Source organism: Pezoporus flaviventris, unplaced genomic scaffold (genome assembly GCF_033815535.1).
Source record: "Pezoporus flaviventris isolate CSIRO_AGI_PZ_B2104156 unplaced genomic scaffold, CSIRO_AGI_Pfla_v1 ptg000001l, whole genome shotgun sequence".
Lineage (NCBI taxonomy): Eukaryota > Metazoa > Chordata > Aves > Psittaciformes > Psittacidae > Pezoporus > Pezoporus flaviventris.
Genome location: NW_026892549.1, coordinates 6,669,133 through 6,691,998, shown reverse-complemented (window position 1 = coordinate 6,691,998; position 22,866 = coordinate 6,669,133). Strand labels below are relative to the sequence as shown.

Below are 22,866 nucleotides of genomic sequence, written 5' to 3'. Positions count from 1 at the left end.
GGGTCTTTTGAAAGAAATATCTATACCAGCATTAGTTGTCAAGACTTTTGTAGCAAATGTGGTCATGGCACTCCTAAGAACTGTTTACAGGAAGGGGTCTGATTTGCTGATTTTGCAGAAGAGAAGAAATTCTTCTCTAGATTTCCAGTGCTGGGCACAGTATGAATTCATATTGGCAGTTTCATCTTTCTGACGGGGTGCACAGTGCACCAAGGTCAAGCCTTCTGGTTTGGGATGGCTAAAATGAGAAGGGATCAGCATCAAAATCTGAGAGTTTCACATTGTTGATCTGAAAAAAAGGCGTATAACAACCAGCAGGCCAGGCACTTTGGCATACATCTCTGGGCCTCCCAGAAGCATCAACATAAGTGTGTTGTTCCCAGAGGGAACATCTTCACAGGTGTGTTGAAGGGACTGTTTACTGTCCACCAACACAAAAAGATTAGGAGATGCTCAGATATTGGGGCAACGAGATAACTTATCAAATGACTGGACCTGATCAGTTGGTGTCACCTTAGGTGATTGCTTCAGGGCTCAGCCCTGCCTAGACCCCAGACCTGGGCAATAAGCCAGCCCTGTTTGCTGACTGCCATGGTTGCACTGCTTCCAGTTGCTGGCACAAGCTCCCCTGCACTGCTTTGCATGCAGGGCACATATTAGGGTGTGACAGCCCTGGAGACATGGACTGTCTAGCTCCCAGGCTCTGACCAGGCATGGTCAGAGGACTTGCCATGATACGCTGCAAGTCAGGGAGAACAGTTCTTTGCAGCCTGAGTGAAAACAGGCAGACGTTTCCTTCAGATACCTTCAGGCATCATCAGCACTGACTCTGGAGCCTGGGTGGAAGCTGCTGGACAGAGCTTTCTTTGGACATCTCCTCACCCTGAAGGGCTGGAGTTTCATGTCCAGTGGAGAGTAAATGACACGGAGCTGAAAGGAACATCTCCATCCACAGCATGGGTAGGTGAGAGATATTGCTGCAGGCCCAGGCAGAGCGTATGATAATGCTTCAGCCATGCAGAGAATGAGTTGTGGCCAAGGCATGGGTTGAACTGGAGCGCAGGACTCCGCAAAGTGACACTCAGCAGCTGCCACCGCTGGAACGGCACATCAGCTCCCCATTGCAGCTTGCTCCTGCTGATCGCTGCAAATCGCACACCGCAAATGCTGAAATGGTCTTCTTTTTAATATTTTTTTTATTTTAATATTGAATCCAGATGTAAATAATCCTGTCTAGTCAAGGGTGACACTTGGGCTGAGGTATATCCTCGGAGCTTCTAGAATCCACGTGGCGATAGTCCTCCATTCAGTGCAGACTGGCAGGCTGCGGTGTACAGCTGGATGTATTAGTTGCCCCAATGCCGAGATGCATTTGTATATAAATCAGATGTCATTTGTCAGGCATGTTCCTGGCTTATCAATGGGAAGCAAAACACTGCAATGGAACAGCTCCATGAAAGGGTAAGTCCTGAAGCAGCATAATTGGTGGGAGCATGGGCCACAGAGGGGCTTGCACGATAAACAGGCTCTCCCACTTCTGAAAGACTGACAGCTACCAGCAGTTGGCAGGAGAGAGTTTCAGCCGTGAATGGGCTGTAACATAAAGATGAACCGACAATCAAGAAATATGACTCTGGTGGAGGTTACAGACCCTTTCCGGAGGCAGGATCACAACAGTCATCTCTGAACTCAGGGATGCGCATGCAAGCCAGGGCCAAGATGGCTTTCAGCCACCCCTTCATTTCCCCCTGAAGATCCCTAAGGAAATGTTATCCCACAGTTGGGGTCCAGCATGGAGATAGTGTAGCTGTAATCCACAGGTTTGATAAGGCAAGCAGCCATCAGTAGTGTTTTCTCCCCTCTGCATGGAGGCCCCTTCCAGGGCGAGGCTTTCACTTGGCACACAGCACTAAACATTGGATGTGAAAAGAGCAAAGTGTGTGGGAGCTGCTGATTTTGTCTCCTTGGTGGGACTGTTTTTTTTTTAATAAAAAGATCAGATGTTGCGCTTCCTTGAAAACACGACAATCTATGGGAGAGTTCATTAGTTTATGGCAAACTGCAATGCTGTGCAGGCCGGCTGAAAGCAAATGTTATTGCAAAGAGTTATCACTAAGGGGAGAGGAAAATAATGTCCCGAGGAAATAAGCTCGACAGAACAAACCATGAAACAATATAAAGCTGTGGAGGACAGGCAATAGAGTTGAATACTTTCTCAGAATAAAAGCCCCCAGTCACCTGTTTTTAATGCCAATGTTTGCTTTCTGCATATTCAGTGAATGTGTGGGATACATCTGTTCAGGACTCCATTTCTAATGGGAGCAACAAATGTGGTTGCAGCTGGCTGAACTTTTTTACTACTAGTACACAAAAATGTCTTTGTGACCATCATTAGTAGTGATAACACCAGTGAAACGCCATTAAAAATCAGGTTTGGGTTTGGTTTTGTTAGAAAATGGTGTGTTTTAATTTCATGATCCGTGGAATTATATTTCAAAAAGGACATTCCTCCCAAACGCCCCCCACAAAAACACAGACTCGAGTAGTTTTAATGATGACCAGCCCCTCTCAGGCCTGAGCAAAGCTAGAGATGCAAGGGGAGAGGAAATGCCTGCTTTCATAAATCTGATATAGCTGTACGCTGCCAGCTTCAGTTAGTCTAACTTGCACCAGGGGCTGAAACTGCAGCATCAGGTTTGGAGAAGTGTACAGGCAAATTCAAAATTATCCATCACTTTCCTTGCTGAGCCTCACACCACTTCCAACACTGCAGAGGACACTGGGTTTGCACTGTCAGGGTTTTTCTTGTGCTTTCCCCTTTCATTTCCTAACTGGAGAACATATTGCAATTTTGTTCTTATTTAGCCTTATGGTAGGATGGGCAATTTTCTCCTTCAGGCAGTGGGATGCTGTGCCTTCTTCCAACCCAGCTACCAACACTCAGCTGACATGGGACCCCTGCAGCCCCCTGGTTTGTTTTGAGGGTGATAATTTCTTCCGTGATATTTTGGCTGCCTTAAAAACAACATTAAACAAAATATGCTGCTACTTGAGGACTGTCACAACCCCGCACCCATGTGTCCTGGGGCAGGCAGCACCCACCTCCATGTGCTGCATAGCCTCAGAGGAGGGGTCTGCTCTGCTGCTCCAGCTCAGCCTTGGGCATACAAAGCCCCTTACTACAAATGGATGCATTTGCTTGTGAAATGGAGGGTGACTCTTCCTTCAACCTCTTCTCTCATGCTCTCACTAGCTCAGGTTTCATCCCATGTTACTGGATTGTGTGTATACTTGGTGTTGGGCTGCAATCCCAATAGCTCCCCTGCCTGAGGAGCAGGCTGGAACTTGGTGGCAGTATGACCCCTGGTTTTAGTTCTGGCGACCTGAGAAATGAGAGGCCAGCTTCTTGAATGAGCTGCCTGAGGAGCCTGGGATAGGTCAGAGAATTCTTGAGCAGATCAAAAGCCAGAGATGTTTCCCTGACAGCCCCGGAGCTCCCTGTCAAGATTTATGACTTATATACGCTACATGTATTTAGCCAAAGAGGCTCATTGCGGGAACTGGGGCTGGTTTGTGTAAGCAGAGAAGAGCATGTGGCTTCAGAGAGCCACCACCTGCCAAGAGATACCACCTTGAATGTGCTTTCTGTGAAGCCATCAAAGTGCCTTGAGGGACAGTGGCAAAGGGAGTCCAGGAGAGTCACACCAAAAAATGTCAGGATATTTTAGCAAGCCAGAATTTTAATGGGAGACTGAGTTATGGGAAAACAGACCCAAACCTGGACTTGCAGCAGCAGACCTGCAGCCCTCCCTTGTTTCACAAATCCTCTTTCTCTTTCTTTGGAGCTTCAGCAGATCCCCTGGGGTACAGCTCTCCCTTCTTAAGTGCTACGTGCCCTGGCAGATGGTAAGTTTCATATCCTCTTTTGGAGGTTGAATGGCCAAAGGCACTCTACTGGGCTCCTGGGGCTCTTCATGCCCTGGGAGCTGTCGTCACACCAGTGACACTTAGCTCACGTTCTTTAGGTTGTCTCAACAGCTCAGAGAGTTGTGGTGCTTTCCTCTCTGTGAGACAAGATTTTACTCACCCCCATGCTTGCATGACCTGACCTGAGCCCTGTTCGTGACAGATCACAAGGGAGACTTTCCTGATTCCGATACAAAACAGAGCAGGAAAACTCCTGTTTATTAACTTTAAGGCTGTAGTGTTTCCAAGTGCACAATACAGTAATCCTGATATCAAGTACGTAGCTTCTGAATGGGTTATAGTCTGCTGAGCAGATAGTCTTGCAGTCTTGAAGGCTTTGAGCACAAAAATTCACCACATCCTGAGCCTGAGTAATAACCTGTTGGAACAACTTTACTGTGTTGTGCTCTAACACAAAAGCACCCGGTTTTAACTTCCAGCATATAAATCTTGTTTTCCCTGTGTCCCATAGAAGAGGAAGCCTTTTGCCAGAAAGCATCTTTCTGGGACCTGGTTACAGATGATGCCTAGCTCAGCTCCCAGCTCCCTCCTCTCCAAACCAAAGACACTGAAAGCCCTCAGCCCCTGCACTGTAAGACAGGTTTTGCAATCCCCAATGATCCTTGTAATTTTTTTTGTCTTAGGTTAGGTAAATCCAGAACCGTGCCAGCTCTCTGCTCTGGAAGGATTCCCTGCTCACCTGTGTGAGTTTGTGTTAGCAGTGGTGCAACTCCAGCTCCTGTCTGCACCTCCTGCTGAGAAAGCCACATAAAAATGCTGCCTTCCAGCAGCCACTGCCACTGGGGAGAAATTGAAGGGTAGATTTTTGGAAACCTTGCTAGGGCTGGCCAGGGAAAAATGGGGAAATCCAGTAGCTGAAATCTCAGTCTGTCAGTCTACAATCCTTTTCTCTATCACATATGGATGAAAGCAGTCAGATGTGCTGTCTGATCTCAACCATATTAGTGATAAAGGGATAGAGACAGGTAATGTGGAGCACAAATTGGGATCTCTCCTGCTCTCGTGTAAACCCTTATGGAGAGCAGCAAAGTCCCTAAGGATGCTCAGATGGAGTTATTCTGGGATAAGAGAGATGCAATCTGGGCCATGGCAAGTCTTGAATCTCTGTGCTATGAGGAGTGATTTTGCTGCTCTCACCAAGCTGAGTTGTGGGATTTATTGCTTGAAGAACAGCTGGATGTCTACTTTCCGTCAATTTGGGGAACCTGCTTTTCCCTTCTCCCTAAAGTCAATGCAAAGTGGGATCCCAGTGTACTTTACTGCCTCAGAATGACTGTAGGGTCAACCTTAGCACTGTATGTTCAGGGAAGTGGATGTAGCTCCAGAAGATGTCTATCATTGTTGAGCTGGAAAGCAAGCTTTGGCTTACTTTTTTTTCCCCCATAGAGAGGCAAATTTTGTCATCATATCACTCATGTGACCTTTTGGATGAGCTTAGTAATCATAATATGCTTTGGTTTGGCTTCTTTCAGATTAAAACCCTTGCCTTTCAGAAAAAGGAAGCCATAAGTTAAATAACTCCAAAATTAGGTATTTCTGAAGGATAATTAGTGGTCTTCTTTCTTACCAAAAACAACCCAAGGCTGTGCTTTAAATAATACCTTGTAATAATTCCTTCAGTTCTGCTCCAAATGTGATTAATTTAGCAGGATGTTATCGGTATAGCGTCCTCCATTTCAAATCACACTTTAGGGTATTATCTACAATAAGGAATTCTATGTACCTCCATAACTTTCTGAAAAGTCAACCAGACCTTTTGTCCTAAGTCCCTCCATCTGGGTCTCTTTGCTTCACGAGTTGCAGGAAGGCTTGTATTTGCCTACACACCAATTGATAATATTCTTTCATTCCCTATTCCTGTAGATAGGGGGACCCCTGTAAAGTGAATGCAGATACAGATCCCTGCCCCCAGTTGTTTCACTTGGATGCAAAAATAGTGGAATTATAATCCTCCTACTTCATTGCTTTGAGCAAAAAGAAATTTCAGTTGCATTGGAATTTCCACAGTGAGGGGAATGGGTCTGTGTTTGTAAAAGAGTTCACTGTAAAAAGTGCCATTGTCTATGCAAATATATAAATATATACTATATAGGGATATATGTGTGTATACACATACATAGGCACTGTATATACAGAAAGACACACACACATACTTAGGAGATGTGTATATAACACTCACTTATATACAAATCTATTCCTTGTTATAAAACAATCATCAAGATATAAACCAGAGAAGTTAAACCATGGATGGGCACATTTTCAAGTGCTGTTGAAGGGTTTTATCTACAGTATTGAAGAAGTGCTATCAAAACTGAAACAGGGCACTTATTACAAAGAAATCTTTACGTAAGTGCTGGAAAGGTTTGCTGACTAACCAGATGTTGTTGCAAAGACACTTCTCCTCCCCCTCTCCCCACTTCTTTCCTTCTTTAATAGTTCGATTAATTCTGTGCATAAAGCGGGGCTGATAAAAGTTCTAAGCTGCAAACTTCATCACATCTGGACACCGTTGAAGCCAGATTATTCAGCGGCGCACTTCAGTTACTTTTAATCTCCCTCTATAAAATAAAAACTTCCAACAAGTAATGCTGACCTATATATATTTTTGCACTGTAAACACTGACATCTGCGAGCTGCTCCAAGCGAGAACGCAGGGCTTTTCACCAAGGCAATCGCTCGCCCTTTACCGTAAGAGAAATACACAGCTGATGCAGTTGTAGCAGTGTATTCTACTAAACTCTCAGCTATTTCCAATCCTCCATCTAATTGCTGTCAGGGGAGAAATCAAAGATTAGCTATTTTGCTGGAGGAAGGAAAAGTAAACGACCTTGCAGAGTATGTTGCTTAACATACTCTTTCTAACCAGAAACATTTTTGTACTCACAGAAGGAGAGCAGCAGCAAGGAAAGCAGACCCAGTCTTCTCCGGTAACCCATTTTCTGGATCCTGCCAGCAACCAGAAGCCCGGCTTCACGGCGTTGACCAATTCATCTTCCCTCGGTGCAGCCCGTCTTCTGCATTTCTGCTGTCAAGCCCGGAGCCCCGAGTTTGCGAGGCTCCCGGCTAGGCTTTCCGGGAAGGCGGATCCAGCCGCTAAAGCCCAGCTGTGTGTGGGGTCCGCCCAGGAACTGCAGTTTATGAGCAAGCTAAGCCCAACTCTCCTCTTGAAATACATACAAATATGGGAGGGGGGAGCCAGGGGAAGAAGCCCAGCTCTGAGAAAAAGAGTTTGATTTCTTTTTGTTCTGATGACAACGCGAAGCTGCTCCCAGATCCATAAAGTCTGAGGATCCTTGGAGGGGACCTAATGTCTGCTGCATGCATCTAATCAAAAAGGCATGGGTACTCCCGCATGCCTCTCTCATCTGAACTAAACACAGAAGGTAATGCTTCAATATGCTGAGCTGCCATTAATTTGCTACTTTTCCTCCCCCTTTTCGAAATTAACTCTATCTTTTAAATAAGCTTCAATGGGCTATATTTTTAATAGGGATAATTAGAAGTTTTAGGGCAGCTTTTTCAGAAATGCCACATCAATACAAGCTTAGCCTAAAGTAGGTGGTTTTGACCCATTAAAGCAGCAGGATTTAAACATATACTTAGATGTTTTCCTGAATCAGGGCCTAAAATAATAACATAGAGCATTTAAATAGCTGCTTTCTCCCCAAGATCTCAAACTGCTTTACAAAAACTTGTAAGAAATATTATCCCACTTACAAAAGGGAAACTGTGAAACGTAGCAGAAATCCAACTTTCCTTGGTTGTTAACACAATCAATCAGTGGCAAAAGGAGTAAAATCCTCAAACTCTTGCCCTATGATCTACCCCCATGCTGAAGACTGTTAAAATAATGATCTATATACTCGTGTGTGGCAGAGAAAGAGAGGTTGTGATCAAGGTTTTTTGCAGCCAAAATGCATTCTCAAAGGTGAGTCTAATATTTTACAGTTATTGACAAATACATCAAATCATTTTTAGTGCATATACAGCATTCTAACTTAGTGATTCTCCAGCTTTTTATTTACCCATTTTACAATTAATCTTTCAGTTCATTAATCAGTATTTGGCGGATACATAGTGTATTTGTATATGCTCATGTGTGATTATTGTTAATAAGCATTTCACTCCATTGAACTTCAAGGTCCTTTCTTTGTATGAATCTATCCAATAAACTGCACCCACTACTTTCATGAACTATTTATAGTAGTTATTCTGTTAGGGAGTTGAATAATAATAGTATCTTTTTTCCCTTCTTCTGTATTTAAAAAGTAAAACCAGGAGGTGTTAGAGGAGGTACAGAGAGAGCTGATAAAGTGCGTTTCCTATGACACAGCTACACAAAGCATGTCCCTGCAGAGAGTTGCTTGGTGTGCTCGGACCTGCTTCAGGGTGCCCAGATGCAAGCTATCTTAGCCTGTCCTCCATGGAGAAATGGCCATATGCACCTGGAATAAAAGAGCAGAGAGCCGGGTGGATGCCCTGAAGATACTGCCTGGGGTACACAGAGAAGATACCTAAGGAAGATCTGCCTGACCAGGGGAGCTGCCTCTTGCTCACAGCACTGGAGGACATTGACTTGATTCCTAAGCAAGGTGCAGCAGTGCTGTCCCTCACTAGGTTGTCTTTACATCAAACTGGGCATCTTTCTGTGTGCGGTGTAGTATTAATCAAGAAGAAATGGGTTGGCCTGAGTTACAACAGCTGAGGTATGGCCTTTGAGGGCTAAGGACATGAGCAAATGTTTGGCAAACTTTTAGAAAGACATTATTTTCCAATAAGCATATTGAAACTGCTGTGTGCACAGTGGTTTCTTTGGGTAACCTCCCAGATCTCCTCTTTCTGATTCAAAGCATTTCAAAATACTCACAGGTCGCTCAGACTACTGGTTGGACTTTCACATGTGAGCCCTTCTGTGTGTTACAAGACAACTGGATACGGTCTGTGTTAGGAACGTCACAGATTATTCATGATCCATGGGAGCCCTCTTTAAAATCAGGAAGAATCCCCTGCTGCCTATGAAACTCAGAGAAATAATGTCCCCAGCAGGAGCCCGGAGGGGCTTTAAACAACGGTGGGCATTGACAAAACATGCTGTATGATTTGGAAGTGCAAGGGATATTATTTTTTTAGCAGCAGAACTTGGGAAGGCAGCAGGAAGCCTGCACAATGTCCCTGCAGCCAGAAACCCTGAGCTGCGGGAGCTGTGTTTTCCAAAAACCCAGTCAATCCCAAACAACTTCTGAGCCAAACTGAGCCCTGTTGAATGCTTCATCCTGTCTGCAGAATAATCTTAGGGAGAGATTTGGAGCTGGAGCTCACCAAAATGAGAGGAAAGGCAGTAGCTGTCCCATGCAACAGTATCTTTACAAGGCAGTTGGGTTTCCACAGGAAGCTCAGCAAGGGGAAGCTTTTGGGGAGTGGTGTTTGTCCCGCTCTTCCTAAACTGCTGTGCTTATTTCTAGATGGTGCTGGACCTGCTGCTTGGAAAAACATGGTGTTGTAGTGACTTGGGCAGGGGTTTGCTTTCATAAACTGGCCGCTGGGCTCTGCAGGCTTCTTTCTGCATGGGCAGAACCTGCCTGTTGAGCCCTTGATGCATGTAAGATTGCACAAGGCTAGATGTACCCTCTTGTAACCTGCATTTTCAGTCCACTGAGCTGAGGCTATTGTAAGCAAACCTCATGCAAAATAGGAAGAACATGAGGATGGGAGGCTTTTTCTTTCCTACCACAATGGCTGAGTAACCCTGGGCTGAGCAGGGAACCACGAAGCATGTGCCCCACTGACCTGGACTTTTTTCTGACCAACAGCTCTATTCTGGGGCCCCTGCTTATTTCTCAGACTTATCCAAGGAAAAAATGTGAACTAAAAATCCACCAAATATACTCAGGGGAAAGTGAGCAAGTACTCGCTTAGCCTAAAGTGCCTAAACTCACATTATAGAGCCTTGCTTCCATGAGAGAACACAGTGACCTCTGGAGTGAGACACTGGGGAGGAAGAAGAGATCAATGGTTATTTTTATTGTTGGCTTGTTTATTCCTTTTGGTGTAAATTCCCCTGCTCCTCTATTAGTGGTCTGGACAACCTCATAACTCAAGACACACTGAAGGCTGGATTTAGGCTGAGGAACATAAGGTCTCTGCAGGGTGATTTTTAAGTTGCGTTGTGGGAGCAGTTTTCCCAAAGTTCTCATTTGGGAGATAGAAGATATTTACTAGAGAAGTAAAATAAAACTTTGGACACCTGAAACAATATAGCATATATTTAAATGAAGGTTTCAAACAGCCTGGGGGTCCACTGTGGGAGGTAAGGCTCTGCAATCAATCAATAGATTTGAAGCTCCTAAGTTAGGCACTAAACACTCTTGTGCAGGGTACCATCATGATGGACAAGTGCCAGACCCAGGTGAGTCAAACCTCTTATTTTTCCCAGGGGCAAAGATTACCTTCATGTGAGAGGAACATGAAGGGAGGGAAGGGGAAGAAGTTAACCACATAGCCATGCCCTGGACAGTTCTAATGCAAGGGCCAATGCTTCTGAGCTTCCCTGAACCTCCTCCATGCTTGCTGAACCCCAGAGATGATAGCAGGGGCATTGGGTTTAAAATGACTGACCACAACAAAAGATGCTGGGTTTACTTCTGCAATCACATATTCTCTTGACCCTCTTGATTTCTTTCATGTTACATGACTCAACTAGTATCTATTGAGTTTGCTTTGTTCTTTTTCAGTTTGTTACTATCAGTATCAATGCTGGGCTTCAGATAAGGTCCAAGAGTGTTTTTGTTGTGAAGAGGATTTGCTTTATATGTTGAAGTTTTAAAAGGCAGGTCTAAGGAAAGTGGCTACCTGATAGGATCAGGACTCAGCTTCTACTAGTAAGTACAAATCCATACTCTTAATTTATGCGCATATATTGTGCAGTTGTATAGAACTACTCCCATGTTGTCCTGGCAGTTAATTAAATGCCAAGAATTTCAGTTTCATCACTTCTGCATCTTATTAGCATGGCCTTGGTTTCACTGTGCCATCAGCAACAGTTGCCTGAATCTGCATTCACAAGGACACTGGCTCCAGTCCTGGGAGGGTTGAATAAATTCAAACACCATTGCCTGGTGGGCACTAAAGGTGCCTATACCTCTCTGGGAAAAGTTCTCATTACCTTCCCACTGACTGCTTCATACAATTCTGGTGTTTGAGGTCACTTACGTAGTACGACAGTTTGTGCTCTCTATCACTTAAGGGAGTGACTTCACCTTTGTCATTTTCCATTCTCTTGCTGCAGCTTGTCCCAGCAATAGTGTGGTAACCTTTCATGATCAGGTAGCACAAGGAGTACAGTCGAAGCTGGCAATGCCTCCTGAGGGACACAGCTATACCTCCTTTGGACACAGTGGCTCTGTCTGCATTGACACAACCATTCCTCCAAAGCCCTGCTAACTTCCCCATCCTCCTGCCTCTCAGCTAACACTTGTTTTGGGAGTCACACAGGATAAATGCATTTTCGAAGTGATGCCTGACTTTTGTTGGAGTTGTTCCGTGGTCCAGAAACAAAGGCCTGACTTCCAGCTTCTTTTAGACTGCATGCAACAGGCTCCTTCACCAAAGCTGCATCAAGATTAAGTAAAGGTCTAATTTGCCCATCTATGTAAAGTGTTAGAGTTGGTGGGGTTTTTTGTTCAATTCTGTCCTAAGTCTTACTGTTATCTTCCCATGAAGTTTTGAATTTTTCTCGTGGCTTGTTTTGTGCTGCTTTTGAAGCCATTTTTAGTAAATTTTTGTTCATACTATTGATCTGTTTGTACAGATCCTCTCAAAAATGTGATTAGTTTTAGCTTTCTTGTTTGTATTCATGGATCCAGATCTGCCAGTGCTGAAATGCATGGAGACCCCTGCTACCAGTTTCAGACTGAGTGGGATCAGGTGATCTCCCTCATACCAAAAGACATCCATATTTCTTTTCCACTCTCCACTTATCCTTCCATGATGTTTTCTTTCTCTGAATAATTAACAATATTTTTTTTTTTTTTTGTTACTTTTCTTACTGTTTAGGGGCCATTTCATACAGACATTTATGTCTATAAGGAGCCTGAACTCATGTGAGGAGAGGATTTCCCCTGTATTCTTTCTGAACTTACTTTTCCTCCTGCACTCTTCCACATTGAAGCAGCTACTTACGCATTTTACTGACAGTTCCTTGATGTTCATTCCTCTGTGTTGTTTTCTTAGGGAGCCTAAGCAAGCACTATTCTTTGTTCCATCATACAAATGACGTGACATGCAGACAGATGCCAGGATCTTCAGTGAAGATCAGCCTTTGAAGACCAAAGCACAAGATGGCATCACTTCAGCTGTTGGATGCCTCCAGTTAGCAAACGCCTTCGGGTCTGAAGGAATTAACCTGTAGAGAGAGGCATGAGCAGTCTGACAACCTGACTCTTGATCTTTGCGTTATTATTACTGGTAGTGAAATTATGGTAGGATCTGGGAGCCTGAACCAAGGATCAGGAATGTGCTTTTGAAGGGAAACTCACAGCCATCCTGCTTTGGCTTGCACTACAAGGCAGTCTTAGGACACACAGATGCTGAATTCTCTTTCAGCAGCGGCTAAACTGGAAGGTGCAACGGGTGGCCAGTCCCTGGGAATGGGCAAGAGGCACCCTAGAGAATATCCCCTAAAATATGTGTGGTGTGATGGTAGTCTGCAGCTCCAGCTGTGCTGCTCCATGAACCTACTTGTACTGCACCTCACTGCTTGCAAGCACTGGCACTGCCAGACACTGCACCAGCTTGTGGATGCGTGCCTTTCATCAGCAGGAATATTGGCCAGTTAGCTCGCTCTTCCTGAGGTTATTGAAAGGCCATGGTTGTTGCGGAGCAGAAGCAAAGCATAGTCACTGCTTTAGGTGTTTTCATTTAAGTTCTCAGTAGCAAAGAGATGGTTGTTGGTGATGGCTGTATTTTCATTTAATTCTAACTACTTCTAAGAAGTTGAAGGGATAAGGAACTCTAAATGAAGTTACTGAAAATTAGTGTTGTAATGAAGGGGAATTGTCTGAAAAAATTCCCATTACTATGGCATTTATTTTTTGTTTAGGGTATGTTATTTGCTAGAACAAGCCAGGCTGTCAATAGATTCAAACAAGAAAGATAACACGCATAACCTTACACAAAGCATCAGGAAGCTAGTTACAAGGTAAGTGTAAATGCTTAGCTTTCTTGAGTAAAAAAGCAGTTTATCCAGAGTAACGGTAGGATTACAAAGAATGGACTTACAGATAAGAAAAAGATGGTGTCCCTGTTTGCCAGAGACTGTGGTGGAAGTCAGGAAGAGCTGAGAGAAGGGCACCTGGGAGCAGGGCAATGGGGCAGTCTGCTGCTTCTGCATGGAGTCATGGCTTAGAGAAAGTGTACTAAAACTTGCACAAAGAAGCACCTGTGTTTGGAGTATTGCTTTCTCTCCTATAAGATATGTAACTCTCTGGTAAGGAAGTCAATAGTGCTTTCATGTGAAAAGGTTGCTTCTGAGAAAATTTACCTGTCCAATGACAATTTCAGAGACTAAAGGGACTTGTAGGTAGGAAGCTGATTTGAGCTTGGCTTCTTATGGTTGCTAAATAAACACCTAGTGAAGAGCAGGAGAGTGTCCTGGTTTCAGTAACCTGCAGGAAATCAGACTCACATCCTGACAAGCAGGGGTTTGAAGAGAGCCTGACTGCACTAGAGCTTGTCCCTAGCTAGGGGAGGAACACTACAGCTTTTTTGACAAAGTAGCACAGCTTCTGGAGGTACTCCTGAAAGCAGTACTGTGCTGGGACCCTTTCTCTGGGAAGAAATATTGCTAGCCTCCTTTGCAGGCTGAAGTGGTGAAATGTGGCCCAGGAAGAGCACTTCATTGGAGGCTTTGGTGCTCACTGAAGACCTCTTCATTGCATAGGACATCTCACATTCTCCTCTAAAGCTCTCCACGCTATAACGCATGTGAGGGCTACCCAGGCTGTTGGGTGTCCTGATTTAAGCACTTCTGTCATTACCCTCCTCCTCCATACGTAGTGTTTTAACTCTTCTCCGCATCTCTTAGTAGCATGAAGAAAACTCAAAGCTGAAAATAGCTTTTGAAACGACTGATGTTAGACCTGAAAATATGACTGTACTTTTTGATAATGTTGTTTCCATAATAAAAATATTTAATACAAAGTCTGATATCCTGCATGAGCTTCACATAAATATTTCCATTATATCTCTGATATGGATCAGAAAAATTTCAGTATACACATCCTGCAAATGCAAGTGTAATTGATATAACGTATGTATCTTATTGTACATCTTGAGTAAACATAAGAAAACCATGCCCTAATGGAAAACAGACTTTGTCTTACAATGTGCAATCATGCTTTTACATCTAAACTGGACTTCGAGTTTAGAAAACAAATCTTAAATCAGTCCTATTCAGAGGACAAATCACAGCTCACATACTTGTTAAAAACTTTTGTTCTAGGAAAGCCTTTTGTGGAAAAGCTTGTGAAACTCCATCCAGCTATACTAGTGGAGGGGTGGGAAAGAAGGGATTGAGGTATCAGTTCAAACAATCTGAGGAAAAAGTTGAATAAACATTAAAGACAACAGAATAGAAACCAGACGCCAAATATTAATTCATGGGGGTCTTCAAAGGGGACTTGGGGATTTATTTTAGTTGTTGTTGAAAGAAAAAGATTAATTTTTGGATGAAAAATCTATGCAAATTCAGCTCTGGTCAACACTAAAAAAAAAAACATTTCCTCCTCAGAGCAGAAAAAAGGCAAAGCAAAAAACCCTGTAATAGCAACTCTTTAATTCCCTGAGGTGGCCTTTAACCTGGGTTTGAAAAGGGCAGGAAAAGAAAAAAAGCTACGTGAGAATAATAAAAGACATCATCAAAGAACAGGAATCTGGTGCAAAAATGGGAAATCTTAGGGAAACAATGTAATATGTAAACCAGAGAATGGTGGGGCTGAATGAGTGTCCAAAATGATGTCTGGCATACAAGTAGTAAATACGAAGAACTCCTCCGCCCTGTTTGCTGGCTCCATGAACACTGTGTAGGCACCATGGGATTGTGATGGAGTAAATCCAAAGACTATAGTAATGAATATATATAGGATCATAGAATCATAGAATGATAGAATAGTTAGGGTTGCAAAGGACCTTAAGATCATCTAGTTCCAAACCCCCTGCATGGGTAGGGACACCTCACACTAAACCAGGTCACCCAAGATTCTGTCCAATCTGGCCTTGAACACTGCCAGGGATGGAGCATTCACAGCTTCCTTGGGCAACCCATTCCAGTGCCTCACCACCCTTACAGTAAAGAACTTCTTCCTTATATCCAATCTAAACTTCCCCTGTTTAAGTTTTAACCCATTACCCCTTGTCCTATCACTACAGTCCCTAATGAAGAGTCCCTCCCCAGCATCCCTATAGGCCCCCTTCAGATACTGGAAGGCTGCTATGAGGTCTCCATGCAGCCTTCTCTTCTCCAGGCTGAACAGCCCCAACTTTCTCAGCCTGTCTTCATACGGGAGGTGCTCCAGTCCCCTGATCATCCTCGTGGCCCTCCTCTGGACTTGTTCCAACAGTTCCATGTCCTTTTCATGTTGAGGACACCAGAACTGCACACAATACTCCAGGTAAGGTCACACAAGAGCAGAGAGGCAGGATCACCTCCTTGGACCTGCTGGTCACGCTCCTTTTGATGCAGCCCAGGATAGGGTTGGCTTTCTGGGCTGCAAGCGCACACTGAAGCCGGCTCATGTTCATTTTCTCATCAACCAACACCCCCGAGTCCTTCTGAGCAGGGCTGCTCTGAATCTCTTCTCTGCCCAACCTGTAGCTGTGCCTGGGATTGCTCCGACCCAGGGGTAGGACGTTGCATATATATATATATTTATATATACATGTATTGATATATTAACTGCTGTTCGGTAGGAGCTGTCGGGCAGAAACGCACAGTAAGGATTGTCCCTGCTTTATGATAAGACACAAGACAGTTGAGGCTTTTATTACATAAATGACAGGGCAGAACTCCAGAGATTTTAACTACTCAGGTACCTCCCGATGAAGTGTGGCAGGGTGGGACACTCTTTGGCGTTAGCCGGCAGGTATGGTGGGCAGAGAACACTCTTCTGGATGTTGTACCGCTGCTGGGAGGGAGTCGATGGGGAAAGCAGGGCAGACGGGAGGGTTAATGAAAGCAAACAGCATGGTTGAGTCCTTTGGTGCTTGTAAAGGAGCGAGAGCAGGGAAGTAAAGGGCTGATGGGCTTTAAAAAAAATAACCCGAGCTGCCTAATGTTAACCAACATCCTGTGGGAAAGTTAGCAGCTGCTGAAAGCGGCTCTATAAAACAAAATGACAAGTCATCCTGCTACGGACGAAAGATAGACATGGCATGGGCGCATCAGGAACTCTTCAGTGACCCGCGAACTAAGAGAGGAACAACAACAAAAATAAACGTTAGAAATAAACATTCACAACTCTATGAACGAGGGTAAGCGCCCGGGGCACGGCAGGAGGTATGTCCGTCTCCTGGGCTGGAGGCTCACGCTGCCTAGCTTTGGGCGAGCGGAGCAGTATGACAACGAGGGGTGGCTTTTACCCTGTGTTCATGAGGCGGTGCCCACCGCCGGGTACCTAACGGGGCAGTTCCGGGCAGAAAGGCGTGCAGGACGCCAACAGCCTGCAATGGGCTCGTATCGAGTCAATCGATGAGCACCGGCCGAGGCGGGCCGGACCCACCCCCCCGCCCCGCCGCTCTCTCTAGGACCTGCGATGAGTTTGCCCGCCGAAGTCGGCCTCAGCGCCTGCGCGGAGGGAGGCGGCCGAGCCCGGTATCCCCATGGAGAGCGCAGAGGCCGAGCTGAGTGATAGCCGCTCGGAGGAGGACGGCGCCGCACCCTGCAGCGGCCTCCCGCCTCCGGAGCAGTCCGCAGCTACGGTGAGGGTGCGGAGAGTGGCGGCGGCAGGGCGGAATCCCTCCCTCGGGCTGCCGGCCTCGGCACGGCCTACTCCGCCGGGGCTGAGCACCGGCCTTTCCTGAGTATGCTGCCCGGCCGCCGTGCCGCTGGCCCTGGGCAGGTGGGGCGGGATGCGGGGTTCGCAGGGCAGACCAGCGCTGCCCGAGGCGGCGGGAAGGGGCTACAGGTGGGGATGGGCCCTTCCGCTGCCTGCCTAGGGCCGAGGCCCCTGCCTGGGGGAGCTAGGGGCAGAGCTGTGCGCCCCGACTCTCTGGGCTGGGGGCTTCTCTTTCTAGCCCCATTGTGGACGGGGTCAGAGGGCTTTGTGCGCGATCAGTCCTCATCCCTGGCGCCAGATCTCTGTTACTATTTATTACTATTATCTTCTCAATTTGTCTTTCTTCTCCCCCTTAAACTTCATAAATAAGCCCACCTCCCTTTCAATTCAGCATTGCTTTTCTAGGGTGAGTGTGTGGTCCTGACTGGTTTCTGCTCACCAATGTGTAAAAGATAATGATTCTCCTCTGAGAGATTAAATAGAAAACATCTCAGTCCGGATGTATTCTGTTTCCTGTGAAAGGGGAGAGGTGTGTCCCAGGTGCCCTGAGGAGGAATTCACCGGGAGTTGGGAAGTGTTTGGGTAGAAAGTACCGGAGTTCACTTTGTTGGTGTTTGTTTGTGGTTTTGTTTTTTTTTCTTTTCCGGGAACGGTTACTTTGTTACCTGTGAGAAAAAATATTTTTCCTTCCTGTCCTCCTGGCTCATGATGGCTTTTGTCTATTTGTAGATTTTGTTGGTTTTCTTTTTTCCCAGAAACAGGTTTTTTGTTTTCAGTTGCAAATGTGATACAGAACACAGGTATAAAACGAAGTCCTGCCAAAGCCTTTATCCTATGGAGACCTGTCTTATTTAAATGAATGTGGTGTGGAAGAAGGGGAGGCAGGGTTAGTGGCCTTTGCCTTGTGTGGCTGATGTTACATGAATCTTTATTTTCCTCTTCTAAAAAGATGGAAGACTGTTTGGCAAAAAAAATGGAAATCACTGTTTCAGAAGCTGAAAAACGAACTGGGAGGAATGCCGTGAACATGCAAGAAACATATACTGCTTACCTCATTGAGACAAGGTGGGTGATGAGAGCTCACTCTGCAGTGTGTGGATGTGCCATTCTAAACATACTCTCCCTCCATCCACCCCTGAAAATATTCAGGTACAGCTGATGAAAGGATCTAGCTGGTTTATGACTTGTTATGCAATTATCAACCTACTCTAGGGGATCTTTTCCTGTGAAAACTTGGCATCAGATCTGCAGCAGTACTAATGATGATGTTGTGTAACTGTGTATGTGGAAAAATGAGTGCTTGAAAGATATTGCTTTAATATGGTGTCAACATCTGTTTGGTTGTTTCTTAGACATGGTTTGGATAAACTTATACACGTACGGATGAGATTGTATATGAGAAAGGTTGGGCATTTAGGTCTAAAGTGATGGTTAGGCTTGGCTGAGATCACAAGAAAATAAAGAAATCTCATGACATATGTCATGTGGTCAAAATTTACTTTCCCACTAATATTTGAAGTGTTTTGCTTGATCTGATCACTACATACTCCTTGTAGATCCTCAAAAGTTTGAGGTTAATTAACTATTTCCTTCCTTCATACTAGCTTGAGCTTTCACTGGAAAACTTCCTGCTTGCTATTTCTCTTCTTGTGTTAACAAGATGAATAATACAGCTATGGTAAACATGCTTAGTACTACAAAGACAACTTGCAACTTTAAGTCTTGAGTAGTGAAAAAAAGCTTTAAAATATCTTACAAGTTGTTACTTTCCAAACAGTTACAGATAACTCCTGTTACACAGGATGGTGTTACTCAGCTGAAGCAAGAATTTCAAAATTAGACTTTATTAGGAGTTTTTTCCTCCCTCTTTTTTATAGTAACAGTTTTAACCTTTGGGCCTCGCCTCATGAATGATCTGCTGTACAGATAAAACCGTCTGAAATAAAGCAGTTGCATTTTACAAAGGCTCTGAAGAGTTCAAACTGTAATGCTGTCACGTAAGTCTCTAGTTACTGGTAAAAGTTACTTTGCTTGTTTAATTGATGAAGGAACGCACCAGTCACACTGACTGCAGGCCTAGTGGGGTACGTTTACTATATTTTTGATAACATTTAAGGATAAAATCCAAAATAGACATTATGTTTTTCAGATATTGTGGCTCTTTGTCAGTTGCTCAGATGTTAAAAAAAAAATACTTCTACAATGTATTGATATCAAAGATCACATCTTCTCACATAAGTAATGTTATTTTTCTTTTTATGATACTTCTGAAGGAAGAGAGAAGAAAATTGGTATCCTTGGTGTCTGACTGTGATGGGAAGTGTGCTCTGGAGGTGTCTTTATGCAGCCCCAGAATATGCTGACTGCATTTTCTTTCCCAGTCTCTCTTCCATTACTTTAGACTCACTCACTCACTCCTGCTGATCTTTCCCAGTGGCTCTTTCATAGTTGCAAAACTGTATTTTGCTGCCCAGATTTCTTTAATTCAGTAAGATTTATTTTATTCTGTGGTCAGCAGATACCAAGACCAATTACATGTTTGTCACAGAATTATTGAAAATGTGGGTTTGTCACATCTCTAATAAAATGGGTTCTCTCTTCCTTTTGCTGAGAAGGCAAAATTTCTTGCATAAATATAGTTGGCGCTATTAAATGTGCTTCCTGCTGAGCCTGTAGCTGTAGCTGGGCTTCACAGCAATTTGTCTGTGGGTAACAGGATACTTTGTAGCTGAAGAATAAACTCAGTTTATAGTAATATAAAAGGAAGACCACTTAATACTAGTTGCATTATGTTTGTGTGAACTAGAGTTCTGCCATGTTCTCATGGGTGACTTCAACCACCCTGACATCTGTTGGAAGGATGGTACGGCCCGACACAAGCAATCCAGGAGGTTCATCGATTGTGTAGAAGACAACTTCCTTCTGCAAGTAATAGGGGAGCCGACAAGGAGAGGTGCCATGCTTGACCTTGTGCTCGCCAACAGGGAGGGGCTCATTGGAAATGTGACTCTCCAGGGCAGCCTTGGATGCAGCAATCATGAGATGCTCAAATTTGAGATCCTCAGGACAGTGAGAAGAGCGTGCAGCAAGCTCACTGCCCTGGACTTCAAAAGAGCAGACTTTGGCCTCTTCAGGAACCTGCTTAGTAAGGTTCCATGGGATACAGCCCTAGAGGGCAGGGGGGCCCAAGACTGTTGGTTGATATTCAAGGATCACCTGCTACAAGCTCAGGAGTGTTGCATCCCAACCAGAAGCAAGTGCAGCAGGAGGGCCAGGAGACCTCCTTGGATGGATAAGGAGCTGCTGAGGAAAATTCAAATGAAAAAAGCTTATAATAAGTGGAAGCAAGGACAGGTGGCCTGTGAAGAGTAGAGGGATGTTGTCCAGGAAGCTAGAGACCAGGTTAGGAAAGCTAAGGCCCAGTTAGAATTAAACTTAGCTAGCGGTATTAAAGATAACAGGAAGGGATTCTACAGGTACATAGCAAATAAAAGACAGGCTAGGGAGAATGTAGGCCCCTCAGGAAGCTCTCAGGAGAACTTTCTACACAGGATTTGGAGAAGGCTGAGGTTCTGAATGACTTCTTTGCCTCGGTCTTCACTGGCAAAGGCTCTGACCAAACCACCCAAGTCTTGGAAGGCAGATGCAGGGACTGTGAGAATGAAGACCTTGCGCCCACTGTAGGAGAGGAACTGGTTTGAGACCATCTTAAAAATCTGAACATGCACAAGTCCATGCGTCCTGATGAGATCCATCCAAGGGTCCTGAAGGAGCTGGCAAATGAAGTTGAGAAGACACTGGCCATCATATTTGAGAAATCATGGCAGTCAGATGAAGTTCCCGATGACTGGAAAAAGGGAAATATAACCCCCATTTTCAAGAAGGGGAAAATGGATGACCCGGGGAGTTACAGAGCAGTCAGTCTCACCTCTGGGCCTGGCAGAATCTTTGAGCAGATTCTCCTGGAAGGCATGCTAAGGCACATGAAAAACAACAAGGTGCTTGGTGACAGCCAGCATGGCTTCACTAAGGGGAAATCCTGCCTGAGCAATTTGGTGGCCTTCTATGATGGGGCTGCAGAACTGATGGACAGGGGTCGAGCATTTGATGTCATCTACCTGGACTTGTGTAAAGCGTTCAACACTGTCCCACACAACATCCTTGTCTCTAAATTGGAGAGACATCAATTTGATGGATGGACCACTCGGTGGATAAAGAACTGGTTGGATGGCCGCACACAAAGAGTTGTGTTCAGTGGCTCAATGTCCAGTTGGAGACCAGTAATGAGTGGTGTCCCTCAGGGATCGGTATTGGGACCGGTCTTGTTTAACATCTTTGTCGGTGACATGGACAGTGGGATTGAGTGCACCCTCAGCAAGTTTGCCGATGACACCAAGCTGTGTGGTTCAGTTGATACCCTGGAGGGAAGGAATGCCATCCAGAGGGACCTTGACACGCTTGTGAAGTGGGCTGATACCAACCTCATGAAGTTTAACCATGCCAAGTGCAAGGTCCTACCCCTGGGTCGGAGCAATCCCAGGCACAGCTACAGGTTGGGCAGAGAAGAGATTCAGAACAGCCCTGCAGAGAAGGACTTGGGGGTGTTGGTTGATGAGAAAATGAACATGAGCCGGCTTCAATGTGCGCTTGCAGCCCAGAACGCCAGCCATATCCTGGGCTGCATCAAAAGGAGCGCTTGCAGCCCAGAGCGCCAGCCATATCCTGGGCTGCATTAAAAGGAGTGTGACCAGCAGGTCCAAGGAGGTGATCCTGCCCCTCTGCTCTGCTCTTGTGTGACCTTACCTGGAGTATTGTGTGCAGTTCTGGTGTCCTCAACATAAAAAGGACATGGAACTGTTGGAACAAGTCCAGAGGAGGGCCACGAGGATGATCAGGGGACTGGAGCACCTCCTGTATGAAGACAGGCTGAGGCAGTTGGGGCTGTTGAGCCTGGAGAAGAGAAGGCTGCGTGGAGACCTCATAGCAGCCTTCCAGTATCTGAAGGGGGCCTATAGGGATGCTGGGGAGGGACTCTTCATTAGGGACTGTAGTGATAGGACAAGGGGTAACGGGTTAAAACTTAAACAGGAGAAGTTTAGATTGGATATAAGGAGGAAATTCTTTTCTGTTAGGGTGGTGAGGCACTGGAATGGGTTGCCCAGGGAGGTTGTGAATACTCCATCCCTGGCAGTGTTCAAGACCAGGTTGGATGAGGCCTTGGGTGATACGATTAAGCATAAGGTGTCCCTGCCCACGGTAGGGGGGTTGGAACTAGATGATCTTAAGGTCCTTTGCAACCCTAATTATTCTATGATTCTGTGATTACTGCTATCTAGGATTTAATTTCAGTTTGAACTGAGGAGTTGCATCTGGGTGAGTAAGAGACACAAGATGGGTGCAGTTGCAACTCCTGTATGTTTGTTACAGAACGGGAGCTGAGCGTTAATTTTGCTAGTGCTGATGAACCTCTTTTCAAAATGCGAGTGATGGTGTGGTTTCCTTTTTCTTTTCGATATGAAAGGATTTATTACTGTTCTCACGTTTTCATGTGACTTCTGTTGACTTTTTTTTTTTAAAGTGCTGTTATACCTCAGTGTAGTTCTGTTTTGTTGAGTCTACTGCTGGAGACTGCAGAGTCTCAGCAAATTCCAAAGGTCATGCTTCCTGAAAGCATCCCCTTTATTCTTGCTTTACACCTTTCTGCATTAGCTAACTAGATTTTTGTGGTGAGCTGTTTCTGTTCAATTAGTCTTCAAGTCAGTTTGCTTCACAGCTTCTGTTAAACTATACAGTTATTTAAAAATAACTTAGGCTTTATATTATCCCTGTG

At 45.0% G+C, this 22,866-nt stretch overlaps 2 protein-coding genes across 4 annotated transcripts in view; one reads left to right on the top strand and one right to left on the bottom strand.

Moving 5' to 3' along the window:
• LOC133280480 (TGF-beta receptor type-2-like) overlaps positions 1-7,363 on the bottom strand; it is a 34,289-nt gene extending 26,926 nt beyond the window's left edge. The window contains 4 exon segments of the mRNA XM_061475266.1: positions 6,872-6,941; positions 6,944-6,991; positions 6,993-7,084; positions 7,087-7,363. Coding sequence (XP_061331250.1) covers positions 6,872-6,941; positions 6,944-6,991; positions 6,993-7,084; positions 7,087-7,162 — 286 coding nt within the window. The 5' untranslated portion in view covers positions 7,163-7,363.
• Positions 7,364-16,751: 9,388 nt separating this feature from the next.
• Positions 16,752-22,866, top strand: part of SNX4 (sorting nexin 4) — a 38,442-nt gene continuing 32,327 nt past the window's right edge. For all 3 annotated transcript variants that reach the window (XM_061475969.1, XM_061476039.1, XM_061475889.1), the window contains exons 1-2: positions 16,752-16,959; positions 17,986-18,101. In XM_061475969.1, the coding sequence (XP_061331953.1) occupies positions 16,861-16,959; positions 17,986-18,101 (215 nt within the window). In that variant the 5' untranslated portion in view covers positions 16,752-16,860. The remainder of the gene's footprint in view (positions 16,960-17,985; positions 18,102-22,866) is intronic.